The sequence below is a fragment of the Macaca thibetana genome, chromosome 12, assembly GCF_024542745.1.
Source record: "Macaca thibetana thibetana isolate TM-01 chromosome 12, ASM2454274v1, whole genome shotgun sequence".
NCBI lineage: Eukaryota > Metazoa > Chordata > Mammalia > Primates > Cercopithecidae > Macaca > Macaca thibetana.
In genome coordinates this window covers 1,561,558-1,579,668 of record NC_065589.1, presented here as the reverse complement: position 1 = coordinate 1,579,668, position 18,111 = coordinate 1,561,558, and the positions used below count along the sequence as shown (strand labels likewise).

The 18,111-nt window shown below is 51.1% G+C and overlaps 1 protein-coding gene across 3 annotated transcripts in view; it reads left to right on the top strand.

Moving 5' to 3' along the window:
• The window catches only part of SNED1 (sushi, nidogen and EGF like domains 1), an 89,800-nt gene that overhangs the window by 27,576 nt on the left and 44,113 nt on the right, over window positions 1-18,111 (top strand). For all 3 annotated transcript variants that reach the window (XM_050752022.1, XM_050752023.1, XM_050752024.1), the window contains exons 2-8: window positions 3,511-3,798; window positions 6,746-6,886; window positions 7,581-7,743; window positions 9,528-9,653; window positions 9,934-10,047; window positions 12,773-12,886; window positions 12,998-13,111. In XM_050752022.1, the coding sequence (XP_050607979.1) occupies window positions 3,511-3,798; window positions 6,746-6,886; window positions 7,581-7,743; window positions 9,528-9,653; window positions 9,934-10,047; window positions 12,773-12,886; window positions 12,998-13,111 (1,060 nt within the window). The remainder of the gene's footprint in view (window positions 1-3,510; window positions 3,799-6,745; window positions 6,887-7,580; window positions 7,744-9,527; window positions 9,654-9,933; window positions 10,048-12,772; window positions 12,887-12,997; window positions 13,112-18,111) is intronic.

The window sequence follows — 18,111 nt, the reverse complement described above, 5'->3', positions numbered from 1 at the left end:
GATGGTCTCGATCTCCTGACCTCGTGATCCACCCGTCTCGGCCTCCCAAAGTGCTGGGATTACAGGCTTGAGCCACCGCGCCCGGCCCCATAATTCTTTCTTAATGCAACAAATCCACTCTTCAATCTATCCAGTTCTTAATTTCTGTTATTTAGTTACTTATATCCTATTCATTTGGTTCTTTAAAATGTCTTTTGATTAAATAATTTACATTCCTGATTAATTTTTTTTATCCTAGTCTTTTTATCTCAATTTTTTCATTGTGGTAAAACACATAAAATTTAGTATCATAGCCATTTTTAAATGTATGGTTCAGTGATTAAAGTACATTCACATTATTGTGTAATCATTACCACCATCCACCCACAGAATTGTTTTCATCTTTCGAAATTGAAGCTCTAATCTCATTAAATAGTAAGTCCCCATTCCCCTCTTCCTTCAACACCTGGAAACCATCTTTCTACTTTCTGTCTCTATGAATTTGACTCCTCTAGGTACCTCATATAGGTGGAATCATATGGTATTTGTCTTTCTGACTGGCTTATTTTACTTAGCATAATGTCTTTAAGTTTCAGCCATGTTGTAGCCTATGACAGATTTCCTTACCTTTTTTTTTTTTTTTTTAAAGACAGAGTCTCACTCTGTCACCCAGGCTGGAGTGTGGAGTGCAGTGGTATGATCTCGGCTTACTGCAACCTCCATCTCCCAGGTTCACGTGATTCTTGTGCTTCAGCCTCCTGAGTAGCTGGGATTACAGGTATGTGCCACCATGCCCAGCTAATTTTTATATTTTTAGTAGAGACAGAGTTTTGCCATGTTGGCTAGGCTGGTCTTGAACACCTGACCTCAGGTGATCCACCTGCCTCAGCCTCCAAAAGTGTTGGGATTACAGGCAGGAGCCATTGTGCCTGGCCAGGATTTCCTTACTTTTTAAGGCTAAGTAATATTCCATTATATGGATGTGCTACATTTTATTTAGCCATTCATCCTCAGTGGACACTCAGGTTCCTGCCAGCTGTTAGCTATTGTGAATAATAATGCTATGAACATGTGTGTACAAATACAAATCTCTTCAAGACCCTGCTTTTGATTCTTTTGGTTATAGACCCAGAAGTGGAATTGCTGGGTCATATGGTAATTCTGTTTTTAACTTTGAGGAACCACCACATTGTTTTTCACAGCAGTTGTACCATTTTCCATTCTCACCAACAGTGCACAGGGGTTCCAATTTCTCCACATCTTCACCAACACTTGTTACTTTCCTGGGTTTGTTTTTTTAATAGCAGTGATGTTGAACATCTTTCCATGTGCTTGTTGGTCATTTGTGTATCTTCTTTGGAGAAATGTCTGTTCAAGTCCTTTCTCATTTTTGAATGAGATTTTTTTGTTGAGTTTTAGGAGTTCTCTCTAAGGATATTAATCCTTTATCAGATATATGATTTGCAAATATTTTCTGTTATTCTGTTTTCAGATTGCCTTTTTACTCTGTTAATAGTATATTTTGATGCACAAAACTTTTTAATTTTCATGAAGTCCAATTTGTCTTTTCTTTTGTTGCCTGTGCCTTTGGTGTAATATCCAAGAAATCATTTCCAAATCCAACGTCATGAAGCTTTTGCCCTATTGTTTCTTCTAAGAGTTTTACAGTCTTAGCTCTTATGTTTAGGTTTTGGCTCTATATTGAGTTAATTTTTGTATACGGTGTGAGGTAAGGGTCCAGCTTCATCCTTTTGTATGTGGATGTCCAGTTTTCCCAGCACCATTTGTTAAAAAGACTGTCCTTTCCTCACTGGAATGGTCTTGGCACCCTCGTGAAAATCATTTGATTATATATCAAAGGCTTATTTCTGGGTTCTGTTTTATTCCATCAGTCTGTACATCTGTCTTTATGCCAGTACCACACTGATTACTGGAGATTTGTAGTAAGTTTTGAAATCTGTACGTGTAAGTCCTCCAATATCGTACTTCCTTTCCAAGATTGTTTTGACTATTCTCCTGATAAAATTCTAAAGTTTGCATTGATCTCTTTGAACCTAGTTATTTTAATTCCAGTATCTGCTGTTTCTCTCGTTTCTGTCTATTTCTCTTGGTGGTATCATGCTTCCTTGGATAGCTGATTATCTTTGACTGTGTCCTGGATTGTGTATTTGAAAAATTATTTGCAGGAATAACTTGAGGCCTAAGATGATGCCATCTTCCTCCAGAGAGGGTTTTCCTTTGCCTCGGTGTAGAAGGCAGAGGTGCTGCCACTCTGGAACCCCCTTATTGCCTGTTCCAGGCTTCACCCAAAGGGGAAGTCCAGAGGGTCTTTTCTAAAAGCATGGTTCTGGTCACATTCTTGCCAGTAGCAAATAATGACAGTGTAGAGCTGACCACTGTGACCAGCAGTGCAGTCACCTGGGCCCAGCACCTTGTGAGGTCAGAGCCAGTGCCCTCATCAGCTCCAGCTGCTGTGGTAAAATGCCTTAGACTGAGTGGTTTGCAAGCAACAGAAATGTAGTTTTCACAGCTCTCGAGGCTGGGAAGTCCAAGATCAAGGCACTGTCATCAGCCTCAGTGACTGGTGAGGGCCCACTTCCTGCGCCATAGATGGCATCTTCTTATGTATCCTCCCATGGCAGAAGGCAGCTCTCTGGGGCTTCTTTTACTAGGGCACTCATCCCATTCACCAGGGCTCTACCTTTATTGCCTAATCACCTCCCAGAGTCCCCACCTGCTAACACCATCTCTTTGGGAGTTAGGATCTCAACATAGGAATTTGGGGGGACACAAACATTCCAGCCATAGCCCCTTCTGGTAAGTAAGAAAACCAGAGCACAGGGAGGTCGGCAGCTGAGCTGCGTCGTGGATGGATGCACAGCCAGTGGCATGAGTGTGGGGCCAGGATTGAAGCATGTGCATCTCACTGCAGAGGTGCTGCTCAGAAACCTTTTGGGGCTCCACACTGCCTGGAGGCCAAGCACAGGCTCCCCCACTTGGCCACTGCAGCCCTTCTAGCCTCCCCAGCCATGCTGGCCCCTGGCCATCCCACCTCCTCTGTAGTGGGGGCACCCCTCCCCTAAGCTCACCTTGTGTGACCCCTGCTCACCCTTTCATGCTTAGCTCAGATACTGGGGCTCCGCCTGGCCTCCTGAGGCCCCAGCTGGAGCAGAGCTGAGGAGCAGTAGCTGCTGGGCAGGCCCGAGTGCCCCACTGACTGAGGCCAGGACCCAAAGCGGGGCTTTCCTACCCCCACAGCAGCCAACCAGGGCTGGGCACTCCGCAGGGCATCAGGTACTGCATGCAGGTCAGAGCCTGTGCCCTGAGCACACAGTATGACAGGAGGGGGTGGAACAGGTCATGCTGGACCCATCTCAGGGACAGGGGACTGTCAGGCCACCCTGGGGATGCCCTGCCCAAGACTGGCTTCCCCTCAGAGGATGCCTGGTAGCAGGGGCTAGGGAGGCTGCTGGACCCACCCGCTTGCCCACAGCCCCCAGTCAATCCCCGCTCTGGCTTTCTGCCTCCCAGGTGAACAACAACGGAATCATCTCCTTCTTGAAGGAGGTTTCTCAGTTCACCCCAGTGGCCTTCCCCATTGCCAAGGACCGCTGCGTGGTGGCAGCCTTCTGGGCAGATGTGGACAACCGGCGTGCAGGCGATGTGTACTACCGGGAGGCCACTGACCCAGCCACGCTGCGCCGAGCCACGGAGGATGTCAGACACTACTTCCCCGAGCTCCTGGACTTCAATGCCACCTGGGTTTTTGTTGCCACCTGGTACCGAGTGACCTTCTTTGGAGGCAGTTCCTCATCCCCTGTGAGTCCAGGCACTTGTCCTGGGGGGGAAGGGGTGGTGTGTGTGGCTAGGGCCCAGGGTCTCCCCACACCAGGGCCCCCACTTGCTAATGTGGGTGTGGTACAGTCACTGGTCCATATCTAAGAGGGGAACATGTGGTCAAAACCACAGAGACAGGTAAGAAGAGGACACGGCCCCCACCTTCTCCAGTGCTCCTGAAAGCCACTTGCCTCCAGGAAACACCAAATTCCCCAAAGCAGCAGCTCACGCATCAGAGAGAGGCATGTGGGTTGATAGGTGTTAGGAGGATTTCCATTTGGAATGGCCCAGTACTCAAAAGGTTAAACTGGAAGGTTATTCTGGTTTTGTTTTGTTTTGTTTTATTATTATTATACTTTAAGGTTATTCTGTTTTATACTCTTCCTTGATAATGCCAAATATGACAGAAACATTGACTCAAGAATAATCAGCCGCTTTGCAGGCCTGATGAGTTCTGGTGGGCTGACACTCCCTAACAAGGACAGCTGCCCACTCCGGGGCAGATGTATTTACTCAGCACCTACTGTGGCCAGGCCTGCACTGGGCACTGGATCATGGCTGTGCAAGACAGACAGTGACTCCCTAGAAAAGAGGTACTGGGTGCAGAGGTGCCATTTTCAGAGCTGTTTGTTCATGCATTTAATAAACACTTTTTTTTTTTTTTTGACACAGTCTTGCTCTGTTGCCCAGGCTGGAGTGCAATAGCACGATCTCAGCTTACTGCAACCTCCGCCTCCCAGGTTCAAGCGATTCTCCTGCCTCAGCCTCCCGAGCAGCTGGGATTACAGGCATGCTTTTCTATTTTTAGTAGAGAGGGGGTTTCCCCATATTGGCCAGGCTGGTCTCGAATTCCTGACCTCAGGTGATCCGCCCACCTCGGCCTCCTAATAAACACTTTTTAAGGGCACCTTCCAAATGACAGGCAAGTGTTCTAGGCACTGGGCAGACAGCCCTGGATGAAGCAGACAGGATGCATCTGCCCCATGGGGTCACTCCAGCCAGGCATCAGGAAGTGCTCAGAAGCATAACCCAGCCAGCAGCACTTCCAGGAGCAGGTTCATTGGCAGAAAATGGACAGTTGAGCTTCATGCACCTCCTCATTGCGCCTCTCCGGCTCCCAGAGCCCCACCATGGGCCCTTACTGGCTCTAGTCCGCCCTGTCCCCTAGATGGTGCCACCACCCCAATTCTGCAGCCCTCACGTCTTCGTTTGTTTTCCGAGTGATAGCACTTACATTCGCTTTCCTAAAGCAGAGCACATAGTTTCTCTAATGTTGACTTTTACATAAGTGGCATGTACACTGTATAATCACCCATCTTTCTCAGTGACTACAAACTAGCCCAGCACCAGGCGGCATGCAAATTTGTTTCACCTGCACCCCATGGCTGGACAGCTGCAATCCCAGGGGCCTGAGGTGGGCACGGCATAGCTCAGGTCGGCTTATTCATGATCCTGTCCTGGTACACGTGTTTAGAAGGGCAATTGTCACCTGCAGAATTCCAATTTTCCTCTCAAAACTGTACACATTCAGGCCGGGTGTGGTAGCTCACGCCTGTAATCCCAGCACTTTGGAAGGCCAAGTCAGACGGATCACCTGAGGTCAGGAGTTTGAGACCAGCCTGGCCAACATGGCGAACTCCCCTGTCTACTAAAAATACCAAAATCAGCCGGGCGTGATGGCAGGTGCCTGTAATCCCAGCTACTGGGGAGGCTGAGGCAGGAGAATTGCTTGAACCTGGGAGGCAGAGGTTGCAGTGAGCTGAGATCATACCACTGCACTCCAGCCTGGGTGACAGAGGGAGATTCCATTTCAAAGAAAAAAAAAAAAGAATCTACACATTCAATACTCTGAGGACCCACATTTAGAAGTGCCGGTTTCCTTGCACCCCAGCTGTCATTTTCCAGCTTTGTCAGCTCTATAGACAAAACAATGAGTGCTACTTTTTAACTTACACATCTTTAATTTCTAGTGGGCTGAATGTGTTCTAATATTACTGGTTACTTATATTCTACTGTGATGTGTCTGTTCATACCCTCTGACATTTTTTCTGTGATACTTTTTCTTATTGATCTGTAGTTCTTGAACTAAGGGTCTGGAAAGTTTTATCTGCCCTATGCATTATAAATACATTTTTCACATTACTGTTTGCCATTCAGTTTGATCTTATGGATTTTTTTAAATATTCAGAAGCCCTTTGCAGTCAAATGCATAATTCTCCCTTTTGGTTTTTGCTGTGAACAAACATCACACTTAAAAAGTCCTTTCCCTTTCCTGAGTTATACATATTCACCTGCATTTTCTTGTAGGACTTTTCTTTCACTTTAAAACCTTATTGGATTTGGGATTTCTTTTCGTGTGTGGTGAAAGACAGGACTCTGATCTGATTCTTTTTCAGGGGGTTTCCTGTTTGTCCCAAGATCATTTCTTAAACAGTCCCGATCCTTTGCTCGATTCTCATCTGGCGTCTCTCATCTGTACGCTGATATTTCCATGCAGCAGAATGCTGTGGAAACCATGAGGCCTGACTATTAAACGCTGCAGCATGGCTCTTCCTTGGTTCTTTTTAGCTTCCCTCTTTTCCTTTTTATAATTTTGCTCATTTCACACAGGAGATTGTGTAGATCTGGCTAAGGGCAGGGGACAAGGTCTGCTCCCATCTGTGGGCCCCACACCCGCCCTGGGTGCTTCACTCACCCCAGCAACAGCTGTGGGTTGGGAACGGCCTCTGCTGAGTGGCAGACTCTGGGAGACAGCAGAGGATGAGGCCACCGAGGTCCTGCCTTGGCTGCTCGTTCAGCTAGAAGACACAGACATTGAGCAAGCCAGAGGCCCAGTGGACAATGACAGTGTGCCAGGATGGTGGACAGGGCAGGGCTTCCGTGGGCCAAGGGGAGTGCAGGGCCCTGTTCAGCCCCCTCTCCCCGGCAGGTCAACACATTCCAGACTGTGCTCATCACAGACGGCAAGCTCTCCTTCACCATCTTCAACTATGAGTCCATCGCATGGACCACAGGCACACACGCCAGCAGCGGGGGCAACGCCACTGGCCTGGGGGGCATTGCAGCCCAGGTAGGCGAGTGCAGTGGGTGCTCTGTGTTCGGGACCCCTGCTCCCCACAGCCAGGACTGTCATGAGCTGATGAGGTAGACAGGGGCCCACCATAGGCAGACCCCCCCCCCCGTACCATGCAGAGGCCAGCGCGAGGCATCCATGACCATCCCTGAGGCCTCTCGCTGCCGGAAAACAAAGAAACATCCTCAGGCCTGAAGGCATCTTTGTCCCGTTGCCCTGCCCGCCCCGCCCCTGCAGTCCCCTTTAACAGCTGTGGCAGCAACAGAAATGTCCTCTGCTCCTTGTGCCCTGCAGTCTGGCCTAGCCAGTGACCCGAGGGACCACAGCTGACAGGAAACCCCGGGTGTGGAGGGAATGAAACAGAACAACGGCCACAGGGTCAGTGTTCCCCAGGCCCGAGTGCCTTGGGGCTGTGCGCACCTCTGCTCACCTCCGGGCCACCTGCTTCCTCTGGGGTCATACTTGCCCCTGGCCCCAGGGGAGGCCCAGGAGCCCAGAGGTGAGCTGCCGGAGGGCTGGGCTGGGGAGCCAGGGCCAACCCTCTCCTTGGCTCCCAGGAACGGTTGGCTGAGGTCAGGACTTGGCTGGGAGGTTGCCAACCCTGGCAGGAACACGGTGGGGGCAGGGAAACCCCTCCGTCTGTAGACCTGGGGAACTGGCCTCCCTCACTCTGCCCCCACCCCACCCCCAGGCTGGCTTCAATGCGGGCGATGGGCAGCGTTACTTCAGTATCCCCGGCTCACGCACGGCAGACATGGCCGAGGTGGAGACCACCACCAACGTGGGTGTGCCCGGGCGCTGGGCGTTCAGAATCGATGATGCCCAGGTGCGCGTGGGGGGCTGCGGCCATACAAGTAAGAGGACAGAGGAGCAGCTTGGGGTGGGAGCGGGCTGAGGAAGGGGATTGATGGCAAAGGAGAGGTGGAGAGGAAGGGGGCTGGATGCTGACCGGGAGAGTAGGGGGACTTGGGTCTCCAGCCCAGCCCATCTCAGGCATGTGAAACTAAGGAAGGCCTGGCAGGTCCTGGAGCCTCAGCTTCCCCTAGAGAAGACCCCCCCCACACACACTGCTCTGGGTTAGAGGGAACTCTCTGGAGACTGCGGGTTTCAGGGGTAAAGACTTGTGGGTCCTCAGGGGAGGAGGAGCCCAGGGACGCCTCTCCCTGGGACCATGAGGTCTGTACTCTCCCCTCATTCCCACCCGGCCTCCTGCCTGGGCTGGGGGAGGAGAAGCATGTGGTCTCTGACCCTCAGGGCCACCCATGGGCAGGTCCTCTTACCGCCCAGGTCCTCATTTCTGCCAGCGGGCTTGCTGCTTGGTGGGGTTTGGTGTCTGCTTGACAAACCCAAGCATCACATCTACAGGGGAGTTCCAGGGGTCCTTCCAGCCCAGAGCGCACAAATGGACGGGGTGGGTGTCCCTCCCAGGGGTGGGCACGTGGTCTGTGGGAACAGCCAGAGCGGCAGCAGAGCGGTGGATGGTAGCCCCAGCCCTGCTGCTGTGCGACCTCAGGAGCCAAGGAGCCTTGGAAATCACTGTTTACACATGGGGCCAGGGCAAGCAACTGATCCGCTCCAAGGGGGCTGTGCCTCACAAGCCCTGCCAAGCCTTGGGCCACAGTGAGGCTCACGCTGGAACCTGCCCAGACTCACCTCCCAGCCACCAGCATCTAGGCTACCGACAGGGGAGAGGGGCTGCTTCTCCACAACACTGAGTCCCCAGAGGACACGACGGGGGTAGCAGATGTGGGCGCACCACTGTCGGGGCGGAGGCGGGGTGCAGGCGCCCCACGGGGTGAGGGGTGAGGGGTAGAGAGTGTGGGGGCGGGGGTGGGGTGTGCAGGTGCGCCACAGGGTTGGGAGTGAGGGGTAGAGGGTGTGGGAGTTGGGGGTGTACCACGGGGTGGGGGGTGCAGGTGTGCCACGGGGTTGGAGGCGGGGCTTAGCAGGGGTGGGGGCTGGAGGCACGTCACGGGGAGGGGGTGGGGGTAGAGGCGCGCCACGCAGTGGGGAGAGCACCGCGCGCATCGTGGGAAGAGGAAAGATGCAGGCGCGGGCGGGAAGAGCCATCTGAGGGCTGCAGGTGGCGCCGCAGCGGAGACCCGAGGAGCCCGAGCTACCCGCACACCGGGGCGCGAACAGGCCCCGCCTGCATCTGAGCTTAGGGAGTCGGGCTGAAGGGGCGGGGGGCCCAGGAGCTGCCACCCCCGGCCCCAGAGCGGGACAGAGCCCTCCTGCAGCCCCCGGCCGCACCCCCTGCGTGGCCTGCCTTGTCCCAGAAACGTCGACGTGACGGCTGAGCGCCAGCCGCAGGTTTTCCAGGCCAGGAACCCGGGAGGGGCGCCAGGAGCGCTGGGAGGGACGGAGGGAGCAGGAGGGTGCTGGTGGGAGTCGCTCCAGGGAGTCCGCCCCACACGAAGCCACATTCCCGAGGCCACGCCGACAGCACTAGCACTGCCCCTGCTCCCCTGCTCCGACCTAAAGTGAAACCTGAAACCTGGCTGCTTTGCTGCGGTCACCCGGACACCCAGAGGCCAACCTTCGGGGTCAGGGGAGGGAAGGGAGACGCGCATGGGAGCGGCTCTCCTGCAGAGTCGGAAGCGGCGGCTGAGGCTCCAGCCCCTCCCTGTGTCTGCAGCCTCCGTGTGCCTGACCCTGCGCCCCTGCCTCAACGGTGGCAAGTGCATCGACGACTGTGTCACGGGCAACCCCTCCTACACCTGCTCCTGCCTCTCGGGCTTCACGGGGCGGAGGTGCCACCTGGGTGAGTGGCTGTGCTGGGCTCAGGAGGAACGCTGTAGGCTCCGCCAGCGGCCCTGAGCGCCCAGGGGTCTCTGTCCCCAGGGTGTGGGTGACTTGCTTAGGGGACCGCTGGGGAGCAAACGCCATGGTCCCCTGGGATGAGCACCACAGGCGGGTGCAGCTGCTGCCCTCTCTGAGCCAATCTCGGGCTTGCTCCTCCATCCCCGGCCCAACCCGAGGCCTTGGAGGAAACTCCTCAACCGGGTTCCTGCCACTGAGGCCTCAGCCTGCCCATGTTTCAGACGTGAACGAATGTGCCTCCCAGCCCTGTCAGAACGGCGGGACCTGCACTCATGGCATCAACAGCTTCCGCTGCCAGTGCCCGGCCGGCTTTGGGGGACCCACCTGTGAGACAGGTAAGAGGAACCCACGTGGGCCCTGTGGCCCTGCTGGGTGCAGGATAGCAGAAGACACAGCTAGACAAGGCTGAGGTCTAGGAAGGTCCGGCAGCTGCGCGTGCTGCAAGGCAGACAGCCCAGAGAGGCCACCCTTGGGGAGTGGAGGAGCCCGGATGCCCAGGGAAGGGCCCATATCTGGGTGGGGGGCAGGAGCCATGACCAGTCACACAGGCTTCCTAGGCCATGGCATTTGGACCAGGGATGAGGCCTCAGAACAGGCCAGTGCCCAGGTCCCAAACCAGGCCAAGGTCAGGGCCAGACAGGCACCAGGGCCTGGATGAGAGCCCGTCAGGGGGTGTGGTGGGGCCGTCAGACCCCCTCTCAGCCCAGGACCAGCTTGAGGGGAACGTGCAGTGCTTCTGGGGTCAGATGGGCTGGCCGTGGGGTGGGAAGAGCACAGCCACACGGTCCCTGCCGCTCCCTCCAGCTGCTCCTGGATGCTGTTTCTCCCCTGCCCCCGCCTTTAGGGAAAGGGGGTCTCACAGCCTAGGTGGGGCCTGGAGTCCCTCTCCATCCTCATTGCTGCTTCCAAACCTCTGCTTGCCCTCCCAGTTCAGAGCCCAGCTCTTTTGAAGCAGCTGTCATCAGAGTCGGCCTCTACTTACTGCCCTTCCAACAGCACCTCTTTGGACCCCTCACCCATGCCCTTCACCCACCTGGTAAAGAAAGGTGGACACCCCCCCCCCATTCCTGCTCTCCGTCTCACCATAGGGCTCTGCTCAGGGAGCTTTGCAAAGGGAGCCCCTAAAATCAAAGCATCGTGACCTGCTGCTTCCCACCCGGCTCAGCCAGGTGTGCATGTCCTGTGTGACAATTGCTTATAAAAACATGTAATAGATTGTTTAGATCAGTGTGTTCAAATAGTGACTATATCAATATCTCAGTCTAGAAAAAACAATTCTTATCAGATATTTATGGTCATGGGAAGTTTTTTAAAGTATTTCATTCCAGTGTTTACACATATTTGTACTGGAGAGAACTATAGTTGAGTGGCAGTAAGGGACTTTTGCACCTAAAAGTACATTAGAATCAAATTCTGCAGGAATGCAACGGAAACATGACTTCAAGGTCCAAAGGAGCAAAGCACAATTCCCACCCGGCGAGATGGGCTTGCCAGTGTGTTTACAGATCACACATGGGTGACAACACAGTGACCCCAGTTATCCCTTGCTCCCCGGCCCCTGCCACTGTCTTCCCATAGCCACTGTTGGAGCAAGCTCCATGCAAAGGAGCCTTTCTTCATCCAGAAACTCCTGCCCTGCTTGCCCACATGTTCTTGACGTGAGATGGGTGGGAGTCAGGCTTCTGTGGTGTTGGTGCCATGGCAGGCTCAGCCCTGCAGGCTTCTGTCCCCTTGGTAAAGGCCAGCGAGGCCGGCAGGGTCTCCTTCCTCTCGCTCAGTGCTCTCCTTGTGCGGTGCTGGCTGGGGGCCTGGCTGCGGGAGGACCCAGGCCTATGATGAGGGTCCCCAAGGGTGACTGAGCAGAGCTTCTCAGGAACGGGCTGCTCCTTGGCTATGCCCCAGGCTCCAGGAGCCCCTCTGTGACGTACAGCCTGGTGAGGTCCCCTAAGAGGGCTTGGGGCTTGGTGCCAGGAGGCTGGTTCAGGTCTTGGTTCTGCAGCATGTCAGTTGTGTACATGGCCTTGTGCCCTGAGCCTTGGCTTTCAGTGCAGCTGTGGCACAAGCCTTGGGTACAAGCCTTCCCCCCTGCGACCGCCCCCAGAGGCTCCCTGGTCTCAGAAGCCACCTTGGCCCCCAGAGCTCATAACCGCAGGGGCACCCACAACTACAGGCAAGGGCGTACGTTCTGCTCCACCTACTGGAGTTGGGGTCAGGGAGACAGGGATCACCATGTCCCATCAGCCACCAAAGGGCTTTCACACCTCCTGGGGGAGTGGTCAGGCCCTCCTGTCTCTTTCCTGTGCCAAGGAGAGGGCCCCACCATTCGCCCATGACTCCAGGGAGGGCACACGTTCTGGCTATCACTCTGGTTTCTGAGTTTGTTTGGGTATGAGCTGTCAGTAAGACAGGGGATGTGGCTACCCCCTGCTTCTGGCTCTGCTGCCTGGGGGCAAAGGAGAGACCTGGGATACCTGGGCCAGGTACTGTGGGCTCAAGGAGGGCCAGCATCCGATAAGGAGGCAAGGCAGAGGGTGGGCTCCCCTAGCTCACTCCCACTCAGTAACGGGGGACCAGAGTCCCTTTGCCCTAGCTGTTCCTGCACAGGCCATTGCCTGCCCCACCCAGCCTTTCGCCCCAGGGGCCACTCCTACACCGTGGGTGCTGCACACCCTTCCAGGCTCAGTCACAGCCTGCATCCTCGACAACAGCTCTTGTCACAGTCCGCTTGGAATAAGAGCCACCTAGGGAGGGACTGTCCCCCGAGAGTGGGAGTGGGTTCCATGCACTCCCATTTGCCCCTGCCCAGCATATACACTCCTCCCTCCGTCCCAGGTTTGCTGAATTAGACCTAGTTCAGATGGAGCTTCAGGTGGCCAGTCAGGACTGTCTGGCCAGGCCTGGCCTCTTCCTTGCCTGTTGCCCCCTCAGAAACCTGCCTGCCAGGCCCCCAGCCCTGCAGGCCCGTCGGGGATGGGGCTCAGTGTACATCCCAGGGGTTTCTGTCCCATCAGGTAACCACAGCTGAGAGTCCATCATCCTGTCTATACCTCTTCACTCTAGCCCAGTCCCCCTGTGACACCAAAGAGTGTCAAAATGGTGGCCAGTGCCAGGTGGAGAACGGCTCTGCGGTGTGTGTGTGCCAGGCTGGATACACTGGAGCAGCTTGCGAGACGGGTGAGTGGCCTGGCTTCGGGTTGGAGAGGGGCTCCTGCCTGTGGCCAGGTGCTGGGCACAGGGTGGTCGTGGCCTGGCTCAAGCAAAGCCCCCACCTCTGCTGCCCCTCAGATGTGGACGACTGCAGCCCTGACCCCTGCCTGAACGGAGGCTCTTGTGTTGACCTAGTGGGGAATTACACCTGCTTGTGTGCAGAGCCCTTCAAGGGACTTCACTGTGAGACAGGTAACTGGCCAAGTGCCTGGAGCCCGCCATGGCTGATGGTGGCCTTGTGCCGTGAATACCACCATAGCCACTTTCTCCTTCCTGCCTCGCCGTCTGACTCACCTCACACCTGCCTCTGGGGTGGGGGGATGCCTTTGCCCCCTTCCCACTCCCCAGCGCTTCCCGCTCAGCCTGGATCCTCAGCCACCAACTGCAGGAAAAATAGGAAGCAAAAGATGGATGCTGCCTCCAAGGTGCTGTGTGAGGCTGAGCAACCCCTTCCCCTCTCTGGGCCTTGGTTTCCATCTGTGAAGTGCCGGGAGGGATGACAAAGTTCCCAAGGCTCCTCTTCCAGCCTGGGTGACTCTTGACTTTTTAACATCTTCCTTTCCTACTCTAGAACCCTCAGCACACAAGGGAAAGTAACGGGAATCAGAAAGAAAACTGACCTTTCACTATTTTCTATTCTATTTTGTATTGTTTAACTGCTAGTTGTGACTTGTTAGAGGAATTAAAAAGCCAACTGGAGACTACAGCCCACAGTATAAAAATGGCTTTCGTGTCTGATTGTTGCACCCACCTCCAGAGGCTCACCCACTGTGCCGACCTCTATGGACGCAGCAGGTGCTGCTTCTCTCCAGGGAGATGATAAAGACAAACTATTCAGGTTATTTTTATTTAAAAAATTAAGGAGGGAATTCTCTTTTATCCATAAGACACAGAGGGTCATGGGCCCTCCATCAATCTTTGCCGAGGGCATGGGAGGCCAGGGTGTGTCCTGAGGGGAGGGTGGTGCTCTGCAGGGCAGAAGCAGGAGGAGGCAGCCCCACCTATTTGGCTGCTTTAAAGTCACTGTTCCATGTCACAGCTTACTTTGCCCAGATTGTTATCTAAATATCAGTGTATTTCCCTAAATTCATGTCAGGAAACAGATAAGGGGTTTCAAAAGATTTTTGCAAATAAACCGTGTTTCGTACAGAATAATAATGCAAGTAGACGTGAATAATAAGAAACAGACTGGCTGGGTGCAGTGGCTCATGCCTGTAATCCCAGCACTTTGGGCACTTTGGGAGGCCAAGGCGGGCGGATCACTTGAGGTCAGGAGTTCAAGAACAGCCTGGCCAACATGGTGAAACCCCATCTGTACTAAAAACACGAAAGTTAGCCAGACGTGGTGGTGCACACCTGTAGTCCCAGCTACTCGGGAGGTTGAGGCTGGAGAATTGCTTGAACCCAGCAGGAAGCAGAGGTTGCAGTGAGCTGAGATCACACCAATGCACTCCAGCCTGGGCGACAGAATGAGTGGAGACTCTGTCTCAAAAAAAAAAAAAAGAAGAAGAAGGAAGAAACAACAGACTGACACTTGTGCTAATGTAAGGGCTGATTGACTGTATTACAAGGTGCAGATGCTGACAGTCTAATCAGGTCTGACAGGAAGTTGGCCACAAATTGAAGACTACAAGAAAGAGTTTCTAGTCTTCTGCTTCTAGCCAACAAGAATTAACTGCTCTTGGAATCTCCTTCTCACTGTCATCACCTAGAAAAACAGACAAAATTTGTGAAACGCCTTGTTCAGCCATTGGACAACAGACAGCACAAGCCTGTCATCCCTGAGAAAAAGGAATCAAATGAGGTGAGCCCTACAATTGCCCCAGATTCTGCCTGGGGTAGTTTCCAGGCCACTGTGCTGGGAGGAGGAACTGAGAGTCCAGCAGTCCCTCTGAATTGAGGAGATGAAGATCCTAGTTCAGTGGCTACAGGATGGTGCTCCTGAGGCAGGAGGGAACATGAGATCAAGAGGAGACCTCCCTGAATTTTGGCTCAGTATCATCAGGCTCAGGATGAAATCCGCAAGGCTGGGGAAAGAACCACTAGAAAGCAGTAAGTCAGACAGTTTCTGGAGCTCAAACAGGGCTGGTAATCTATTGTGTAGAGTCATCAGTGGGGTGTCACTTTAGTAGTGCTGAAATAACACTAATGTCGACCTGCCCTAACAAATCTTAAAGAAAGCTTAAAAGGATCAAACTGATCCTAAGTCATTTAGCCTTGTGCCAGAATGAAATCCTATACTCCTTAACAGGATCAGTAATGTAACAGAATCCGGAACTCCAAAATACCCAGTCAAAAATTATCAGGTCTACAAAGAAGTAAAATGTAACTCACAGCCAGGAGAAAAATAGATCAATAGAAACAGGCAATGATAGAAATAGCAGATACAAATGTTTAATTATCTATTACGAATATACTCCTATAATCAAGATTGTTGAGAGGGAAAAAACCTAATAAGAAGTAGAAGGTATTTTTTAAAACTTGCAGAGATGAAAAATATGTCTGATTTTTTATTTATTTATTTTTCTTTGTTTGTTTGTTTTTTTGTTTTTTGAGATGGAGTCTCGCTCTGTCGCCCAGGCTGGAGTGCAGTGGCCGGATCTCGGCTCACTGCAAGCTCCGCCTCCCAGGTTCACGCCATTCTCCTGCCTCAGCCTCCCGAGTAGCTGGGACTACAGGCGTCCACCACCTCGCCCGGCTAGTTTTTTTGTATTTTTTAGTAGAGACGGGGTTTCACCATGTTAGCCAGGCTGGTCTCGATCTCCTGACCTCGTGATCCGCCCGTCTCGGCCTCCCTATCTGAGTTTTTTAAATACACTGAATAGTATTTACAGCAGGTTAGATATTGCAGAAGGAAAGATCAATGAACCTGAAGAGTGAAACAGAACAATTCAAGATGCATCACAGAGAGAATAAGACTAAAAGAAAAAGAAGAGATCTTCAGCAGTATGCAGAACGGTATTAGGGTAATAGGATCCACGTATCTGGAGTCTGCAAAGGAGGATGGAGGTGGGTGTGGAAAGGAGTGTGACAGAAAAAGTATGTGAAGAAATAATACCCAAACGCTTTCCAAATTTGATGAAAACTAAAACCCACATTTCCAAGAAAAGCATGAAGAAAACCACACAAAGTCAAACCATAATCAAATTGCTGAAAACCAATGATGAAAAATCTCAAAAACAGCCAGAGGAAAAAGCCACATTACATACAGAGAAACAAGAATGACAACAGACTTTTCATCAACAACAATGCAAACCAGGAGACACTGGAGTAACACCTTTAAAGTACTGAAAGGAAAAAACCATCAACGTACTGTAGTGTATTACCAGCAAAACTACATTTCAAAAGTTAAGTTGAAATAAAGACTTTTTTACACAAACAAAAATTAAGAGTATTCATCACCAGCATACCTGCATTACAAGAAAATGTTAAATGAAATTATTTAGACAGAAGAAAAAAAAAACTGGTACCAAGGGAAAATCTGGATCTACACAAAAGAATGAAGATTGTTAAAAATGATAAATATGTAGGTTGAAGACTTTTTAATCCCTTTAAAGATAATTTTTAAAATAAAATAATAAAGCTTGTAACATATGCAGAAATAAAATAGATGACTCCAATAACAAAAACCAAGGTGTGCAAACTTTTTCTGTAAACGGCCAGATAGTAAATACTTTTGGCTTTTTGAGCCGTATGGTCTCTATCACAATTCAACTCTACCATTGTAATGTGAAAGCAGCCAGCCATAAACAATACATAAATGAATAGGTATGGCTGTGTTCCAATAAAACTGTACTTTAAAAAATTGATGGCAGGTAAAATTTGGTCTGTGGGTTATAGTTTACCAACTCCAATGTAAAAGATAGGAAGAAATGGAAGTATAATATTGTAAGGTCCCTATATTATATAAAGTGGTATAATGTTGTTTGAAGGTGGGCTGTGTAAGTAAAAGATACACATTGTAAACCCAAAACAACAAGTGAAAAAAAATAATAAAGAATTATAGCCAATAAACCAATTGTGGAGATAGAAATTGAATCCTAAAAATACTCAATCCAGAAGGCAGGAAGAGAGGAAAAAAAGAAAGAAGTGGGACAAGTGAAAACCAAAAGCAAGATGATAGGTTCAATCTAGTCATATTAGTAGTTACATTAAAATTAAAATGAGTAAACATACAAATTAAAAGGCAAAGATTGTCAGATTGAATTGAAAAGCAATACCCAACTATACGCCATCACAAGAACCCACTCTAAGTATAAAGACACAGATAATCGTAAAGTAATAGAATGGGTTTCTGTTCTGAGAAAGATAGAGTAAGCATAGTCTACCCCTGTCTCTCCCCCACTGAATACAGCTACAATCCTGGACAGAATGCATGGAGTAGCTATCAGAGGACTCTGAAAAGTCAATAGTAGCAGGTGGATTGGGGAAGAAGACCAAGCTTTGAAGTGCCACCAAACCAGTGGTGAGTTTACCATTGTTTGTTTTTTGCTTCGGTATCCCCCCAGCCTGGACTCAAAGCCACCTCAGAACCAGAAGTAAGCCTCCACATGGACAAAAAGAGTGCTCCAGGAGAAGCCCTCTAGTCCAGCTTAAGAAGCAGGGCTGACAGTGCAGAAGTTGGGGAGTCCTCAAGTGTCTTTAAACTGCGAGGGAAGAAACCTTCCTCTCCAGTTGGAGGTGCTGTGGTTTCAAAGGGGTTGGGTATTGTTTTTCCCTTTCCTGTTGTTTTTCCCTTTCTCTGTCATCCCATTACTTGGTCCCAGCCATGAATGCCATCGTTATAAAAGTGGCACGGTAAGGAAGTAAAAGCCCCAACATTTTTGCCAGAGGACTGAAAAAGGTAGCCCCAGAAAACTGGAAAGTACTGGGGAAACTGTGGAGGGTGAATCTTGGGACAGCAACTCCATAAAGTTATTTATGAACTCCTGAGCTCCCCTAAGTTGGCAGAATCTGTGTAATCTGGTCTAAAATTTTATTGACAATACCATTTATAATTTGACAATACAATTTATAATGGTATGGTCAGTAAACCTCTAAAGTTGAAAGACTTTAGTATAAATCTAATAAAACATTAGAGTATTTGTATGCTGAAAAACTACAAAGTGCTGATGAAAGAAATCAAGATCAAGTAAATGGAGAGACATACCATGTTCATGGATTAGAAGACTCAACATAGTAAATATGGCAGT